At 43.5% G+C, this 7,749-nt stretch overlaps 1 protein-coding gene and 1 long non-coding RNA gene across 17 annotated transcripts in view; one reads left to right on the top strand and one right to left on the bottom strand.

The window, feature by feature from the left end:
- SYNJ1 (synaptojanin 1) overlaps positions 1-915 on the bottom strand; it is an 82,304-nt gene extending 81,389 nt beyond the window's left edge. For 13 of the 15 annotated variants that reach the window (XM_031458939.2, XM_031458961.2, XM_031458933.2 and 10 more), the window contains exon 1: positions 818-876. Coding sequence is in view for 1 of the 15 variants with exons in the window: in XM_031458928.2 (XP_031314788.2) it covers positions 818-915 (98 nt within the window). In the remaining 14 variants the exon portion in view is untranslated. Of the gene's footprint in view, positions 1-685; positions 785-817 lie in introns of those variants that run through there. The other 2 variants (XM_031458928.2, XM_064496850.1) reach the window with 2 other exon arrangements.
- Positions 101-3,818, top strand: LOC116154934 (uncharacterized). Of its 2 annotated transcripts, none has more exons than XR_010384993.1 (3): positions 101-207; positions 2,335-2,384; positions 3,502-3,818. It is a non-coding gene; the product is annotated as an uncharacterized LOC116154934 (long non-coding RNA). The 2 variants fall into 2 exon arrangements; XR_004139014.2 differs by lacking the exon at positions 101-207 and adding an exon at positions 1,014-1,397.
- The last annotated feature ends 3,931 nt before the right edge of the window (positions 3,819-7,749 follow it).

Here is a 7,749-nt window from a genome sequence, read left to right on the forward strand (position 1 = left end):
AGGCAAGACAAGGTTTTATCACTCCAAGTCCAAAAGCGGTTTGGTTAAGTTGAGTTTCCCCTTTACTTTATGTTTACCAAAAGGGAAAATTTTGAGCGTATTTCGTTCGGAGTTGTTTATCAGCTTCCTGCTTCAGGATTTGCCACTACGTTGAAAGGGAAACGATTCGGAAACTTCGAGCCATTCCTTTGCGGGGAAAGGAGAGAGGTAGGTGGGAAGGAAGGTTAACAAGGCTGGTTCAAAGCTCCTTAGGGGGCGAGATAAGGGAAAGGATTATCCGACACCACAGGCTCTCCCGGGGGCGGCGGTGAAAGGCAAGGAAGCGGCACAGGTTACTGCTGCCTCCAGCCCAGCCCCAGGGCACCTCGGGCTGAGGGGTCCGCAGGCTAGAGCCAGTAAATATGAACGGCCACCGGGAAGAGTCACGACTTGGGACACGGGCCCGACCCGGGCTCCTCGGCGGTCCCGGGCAGTCGACCGCCCGGAAAGCGGCTCCTTCCCAGAGGGATGGAAGCGCCGAGCAGCCTGACCCCTCCATTACACGCCAGAAGAGATGACCCGGCGCCCAAACCGACTCGGTGCCTTCTCCGCGGGCAGGCTGACAGCTGCTGTCACCACAGACCCCGCCGACGAGGCGCCCGGCAGAGCCGGTGGTCTCCCAACCACCCCGCCGGCCCTCTCGTACCCGGCTCTCACCGCTCCCGCCCAAGCTGCGGAGGCGGAGACTGCTTCAGGAAGCGCTGGCCCGCGCGCCCCGCAGCCGGTGGGTCTGGCCGCGGCCGCTCCCCGCTACCCGCCCCCCCGCCGGCTGGCTCACCTCTTTCTCCGGCTCCTCCTCCTCCTTCTCCTGCAGCCGCCGCCGCCACAGCCGCCGGAAGCGTCACTTCCGCTCCAGCAGGCCCATCTCTTCCGCATTGCGCCTCAGCCGGGGGCGGAAGGCCCGCCCCCCGCGGGGAAGGGGCGGGGCGTCGGAGCGGTCACGCCCACTCCGGGCTGCCCTGCAGGCCGGGTACTCGTGGGTTGCCCGCCGCCTCCACACGCAGCGACCTTCGCCTCGGACGGCGTGTTCCCCAGCCTGCAGCTGCAGGTCCCACCGCTGAGGACGCCGGGAGAGGGAAAACCCGGCCTCCCCGGCCTCCTCGCGTGGGCTCTTCAGAGCTTACCAACCCTCCCCGTGGGCGCTAGGGAGGGACTCTGGGGAAAAGCTTTGGGGGCTGGGTATTGATACGTGCCCAAGATGGGTGTCAGGACCACCCCCTGCCGCCTCCACCGGCCTAACGGGTTCTGGGGAGGGCTCGGGACGGTCTGCCCTGCTGGCCAACCCGCGGCGCCTGAAGAGCTGTCCATGGTGTCCCCTTGCTAACTGCGCCGAGTTCTTACTATGACTGAGCGTCTGGGTAGGTAGCAGGAAGAAAAACTAATGCCTGCTTTGGAACAGCTCTGTTCGCTGCCTTTTCTTCTGGTGTGTTCTGGAGCTCTCAGGAGTACTATTATAAAAAAAAAAAAAAATGAGGGCTCAGCTGTGGAGAGTGGGAAGTCACAAGCCAGGATCTCAAGACTCAAACATGGCGGTACTGAGGCCCAGGCAGCTGTGGTCGTCACTGAATGGCGACTAGCTTTTGCCAACCGTGTAATTTCTTAAAGACATCTTGCCCTTTCACCCTATCCTCACTTTTCAACAAATCATGCTTCCTGGCTAATATCCGTGTGCCCCCACGGGCTTCTCATTCCGTTTCCACCTAATAGATCTAAATATGGGAATGAAGTCAAACCTGCAGGGTCAAGAGGAATTGAAAACCCAAAGAATTCAGCACTCTGGGAAACCGTTTCCACTTGCCTTTGCTTTTTCTTTACCTCTTCCCCTTCTTGCTTTTATTAACAGCAAAAGCAGAATTTAAATTTAGTGTATTGCACAAGATCATTTCCCCCTCTGAGCCCTGTCATGTGGCTTGATTTAACACTTCTTCATCTATTTCAGAGAAGCTAGACCCACCCTGGTTTCAGGATACTAAAGTAGCTATAATTCATTAGAAAAGAAGCCACTTCTTTTCTAAAAGGAGACTTGCAAAGACACTTAGATTTAGTTCTGAGAACTGGAGATTTCTCTCATTTAGTACCATCTCCTTAGAGAAACTTTTGCTCTTTGTAGTGGTTACGGACAGCAGCCTCAGAATTAAATTCATTAAAATATTCTACTTACTCTACATTAAAATACTCTGCTTTTTATGTTTATTTTTCCCTCTTGGAGAATCCATTTCAATTGGAGATTGCATTGGACAGAGAAAACAAAATGCGAGTGGGTGAGAATGGAATTTTTCTTATTTGCCTTTTCAGGTATACATCTATAGCCCCAGAAGAAAAACATGTGGAAGGTACAGCTCCAGGTGAGAGGTTGATGTTATTGAATATATTGCTTGGAAGTTGACAGCTGAGACCCAGAAAAGTTAACTGGTTAAAAATTACTGTTTGAGGTGGAGTTGAGACCTCCATCCAAATTTGCCCACCCCAAACCTTCCAGTGCACCTGTGTCTGTGTGGCTACACTAGGTACCCCTTCTTTTTCAGAGTGGGAAATATCGGTGCTAGGCTCTTTTAGAAGCAAATGCTTGGCCTATTTCTGGCTTCTTTTGATCTTGAACTGAAGAAACCGAGGTCAATGTTTCTTGGTTCTGTGTTTGAATTTCTGCTTCTTTCTTCAAATTAATCTGCGGGTAAGTGGGACTCTTAGTCCTCAAGTTGTCAGTAGAAGGCCACAGCTTTTCCAAGTCGTTGCAAAATAGATCGTTTTAGTCATGAAATGAGCACATGCCCAGGGTTTAAAAATATAAGGGCCATTTTACTAGTGATTTTAAAAGCTGTTACTCCTTTCTGTTTTTGTCACTCTTTTCTGTTTATACTTCTTTGTTCATCACAGCACTTGAAAATAGCTGGACAAATTTTCACCAAATCTGGAGTATCCTTGGCGTGGCCTGACTTAAAATACAGGCTAAGTGGCATATGCATACTTCTTAGTGAGGTCCTAAGGGCCTACAGAGATGTGCTGACACTATCTTGACCCTTGAAAATGAGCAATGATGCCAGTGGTAGGGTAAGAAATACCACCTTCAAAAGATACCCATACGCGAATCCCTGGAACATGTGAATATTAACTTATGGGAAGAATAAGTCTTTGTGGATATGATTAAGGATTTTGAACTCTGGATTATCTGGGTAGGGCCTAAATGCAATCACAAATGTCTTTATAAGGAGACAGCAGAGGGAGATTTTACACACACACACACACACACTGTGAAGACAGAGGTAGAGACTGTAGCAATGTGGCCATTAGCCAAGGGATGTCAGCAGCCACCAGAAGCTGGAAGAAGGCAGGAAATTCTTCCCTAGAGCCTTTGCAGGGAGCATGTCTCTGCCAATACTTTCATTTCAAACCTCTGGACTCAGAATTGTGAGAGAATGAATTTCTGTTGTTTTAAACTACCCTGTTTGTGGTAATTTGTTACAGCAGCCACAGACAACTCCATACAAGGCTTATGTGACTCCGTCAGAAGAGAAACTGAGATCAGTAAACAGCCTGATGGATGTTTCAGACGTCAGCTCTAATAGTGTCAATGAAATGAAGGTAAACACCATGATTTTTAAATGTTGCTTTTTGACTGAGTCATTTCTCCTATGGGCAGTTCCCTGTATCAGGCTGAAACATGCAATCACCATTTCCATAGGTCAAAAATATTCACATAGTGACTATATATGGCCCAGTCTAATAGTATGTCCCCAGTACATGACAGGATTTATTAATTTAGAAATTATTGAACATTGCAAACCAACTATAACTCAATTAAAAAAAAAGACTGATTATGCCAGTGACATAAAAATATACCATATGTTACAAGGCTATGAATTTTGACAAATTAACCATGTAAATTAGTAGTAGGGCCTACTTTTTCTTATCAAAGGACTTCCCTATCAAAAATGATAGAAAGCATTTGGCAAATTTGGAGAATATTAACAACCCTGATTCAGTTATCTTTAAAAGCTTCTTTTCAGATTACATAAACTAGAGCTAACTTTCATGTCAGGATCTGCAGAGATATATATAGGAAGGGATGTCTCCTTATTAAAGAGAAAACAGTGGTCTTGAGAGGCAACACAACAGTAGGTGACAAAAAGCATTTGCTATTTGCTTAGAATATGTCCACAGTAATCAGTGAAGGATAAGATTTTAAATTGGAAAAATGAAAATCCTATAACTAGCAAAATATAGGAGCTTGAGAGCAGAATCATCGTGAGAGTAAAATCAAACAAAAACTTCAAAGTTTTTGAAAGACTGAAAAATTGCTCACATGTATCAGAGATAAGAAAATTGCAATGGGAGCAAACAGGGAACTTGCATGTGACAAAAAATTTTCATTTGGAACAAGAGACCAAGTCAAGAGAGCTCAAATAAAAAGGTTTGTTTTAATGACACGTAAGGATTCTCATGGAAATCAAAGGACCAGAGCTCTAACAGGGTTTGGGCCTTATTGAGATCAGAGCTGTAGGATGCTCACTCTTCAACCTGGCTCTTGGTCCCTAAGCAGCAGGCATCTCTGAAATTTCAACATCTAAGTTACATGTAAAAGGTAAGATTTCATGGTCAAAGTGCTTTTGTAAAGTAGCTTAAAATGGTTTCTACAGGATTTGTCTAACCTTTTATCATTTACCATGTATTCTCAATTATCAAGCATTGGATGTAAGGTACATTTTCCTAAAGATCTTTTAAAGTAAGAGCCCAGGAACTAGTGGACCACAGCATACATTGAGAAATGCTGTGCTAGGCATTCTCATGGTACTGGATGATTCTCCTCTAAGCCTCTGCTACAGTTAGGGCTGACAGGGCTGGGACAAAGCTAGTACAAATTACTGGGGCCCAGAGGTCCAGAACTCAACACTACATATCAATATCAACTCCATATGACAATTGTTAGCCTGTCTGCCTTTGCTGGGCAATCTGAAGTCACTCTCAGCAGCTGTGAACCTAACATCCATAGACTGTTCTGGGGGGGGAAATCTCCAAAAACGTATTGGACAATGACAGCCTTATCGAAGTATAAGGCCTCCCAAACATTTCAGACATATTTCATTGTTTTCTCACTACATGTAGGAGTTCTAGTGCTTAACTGTCCTCATTTTCATTTACTTGAAACTAGAGACCAAAGTGTTGTCATAATCAGAATGGCAACACTCCCTTTACTATATGGGTATTACCATGTTACAGATCAGAAGAGTAACTGTAACCATAAAGAACCACTACAACATAGCAACTGACATTTTGACAGGATATTTTGAAGCTATACATCTGACCATTTTTAGGTTTTCATGATTTCAAGGGAAATTAGCCATTTAAAACAAAATTAGGCATTTGTCTTAACCCACTGAACTATACATGCTTATAGAGGGTAAACTTTACAGTTTATAAATCATACTTCAATAAACCCATCTTTAAAGAAAATTAGGGAACGCTACATTTTAGTATATTCTCATGAGGCAGGTACTTGCTTTAAGACTTGTGCAATTCTTGGCCAATTCTGGGTGATAAGGTTATCACTGCAGGCAACTATGGCTCAAATCAACTGAAGCCCTCTGGGAGATAATGTGGAACATACCTCTTCCTATCTGAGATTAGGAAGCTGTTGTAGACATGAAATTGTGCCTCTCAGGTCTCCTACAAGGAGAATCTGGTTGTACCGGCCATGGTCCCCAAGAACTGCTCTCTACCAATTACTGAGTGTGGTGGGAATACAAAGGAAGGTAAGAAACTGGTGACATGAGCCATAAAAACCGACAACATAACGCCATTTGCAGCAACATGGATGTCCCTGCAGAATGTCATTCTAAGTGAAGTAAGCCAGAAAGAGAAAGAAAAATACCATATGAGATCACTCATATGTGGAATCTAAAAACAAAACAAAACAAAACAAAAACGAAACAGAAATACAAAACAGAAACAGACTGATAGAGATAGAATACAAACTTGTGGTTGCCAAGGGGGTAGGGGGTGGGAAAGGACAGACTGGGATTTCAAAATGTAGAACAGATAAACAAGATTATACTGTACAGCACAGGGAAATAGATACAAGATCTTATGGTAGCACAGTGAAAAACAATGTGACAATGAATATATATATGTTCAGGTATAACTGAAAAATTGTGCTCTACACTGGAATTTGACACATTGTAAAATGACTATAACTCAATATAAAATTGTTTTTTAAAAAAAAACTGGTGACATGAAATTCCTCAGAATCGTGACTTTGGATTGAGGGCTCCATCAGCCTTGCCCAAACTTTTAGAACTGCACTGATGTCTGACACCTTCCTTAATTCCTTCCCTCTCTCCTTCAGAGATCACACCTGCCTCGTGAGCTCTTGGCTCTAAGGCTAGCTCAGCCCCTTCCACTTCCTCTCCTTTGCCCGTCAATGTCATTTCCCTCAACAAGTCGCTTGTACATCTAATGCCATGACAGTGACTGCTCCCCAGAGGACCTGAACCAACGCACTGGGGTATTTATCCTCCTGCTGCTTTCTTTGGCTGAGGGTTGCTCCCAGTGACATTAGGTGACAGACACTCTAGCCTGTAGCACAGGCCAAGGGAAAGCCCTCAGGTAGAGCTGCAGGTGTTTGCAAGTCACCATGGCATCAATAAGGTCACCAACATCATCTGGTACAATAGTAGTTATCAGTCTTCATGACTATGGTTAATACAGTCTCAATAAAACAACTTTCCTTTTCAAAAACATTCCTCACCTATTTTGGAAGTATTTCAGAAGACCGCTCCAAAAGACAAAACTGAAAGGACAAAACCTCCACTTCATTAAAATGTCACTCTCTGGATTTATCTTTTGACAATTTACTTCATAAGAAAGGATGTCCTTTAGCTATTTCAGGAATAAAAAACTTCTGGCTGCAGTGTGAGAACCACTTGCTTTCTATGATAAATCCACCTTACATTAAGGTCCTACTGTGGGTTCAAACTCATTTCTGAGAGTAAAACAGCCTGATGGATTTCACAGGATGAAAAAGCTGAGTTTACTTCAAATGTCCTTAAAAGAAGATACCTGAAAAGTAATCAGTCCAATGGGTTTGGAAACACAAATTAAGGCACAAATTACGTGTGTCATACACACACACACATTTATATGTTTTAGCCCACTGAAGGTGAGAATAAGCGTTCTCATTTTAATTCTATTTAGTATGCCACTAAGGGTAACGAACAATTCATCCAGAATGAATTTGTAGGGATAAGCAATGTTCCTACAAGAAAGATAAAATTGACAGCAATTAGAGTGCATGGCACTGTTCTAAATATTACTTGACCAAGGGTACGTGCTAAGGTCTCATTATATTAGTCACATGAAACACTCTAACTAAAATTAGTTGTCAGCAAAATACAACAAAGGGTCTATTTAAAAATTAATTTAATGTTTGGCTAAAGCTTAATTACATATATAATTATCAAACAATAGTCCTTAATTTCCAAAAAGTTCCTCTTTTGAAAATCACAGAATCAGAAAGCATAAACTTTAAAACAAGTTCTCTGAATATTTACAGCATGGTATAAACATTATAGAAGACCATGGATATTAAACTGCCTGGGTGTAGCTAATCAGCAAGGCGTGTTCTTTATTGCATATATAACTCACATATGTGGGATTTTAAATATAATGACAGACTACTAAAATTCAAATGCATGTATTTTTTTAAGCTGGTCAGGG

The sequence above is a fragment of the Camelus dromedarius genome, chromosome 2, assembly GCF_036321535.1.
Source record: "Camelus dromedarius isolate mCamDro1 chromosome 2, mCamDro1.pat, whole genome shotgun sequence".
Lineage (NCBI taxonomy): Eukaryota > Metazoa > Chordata > Mammalia > Artiodactyla > Camelidae > Camelus > Camelus dromedarius.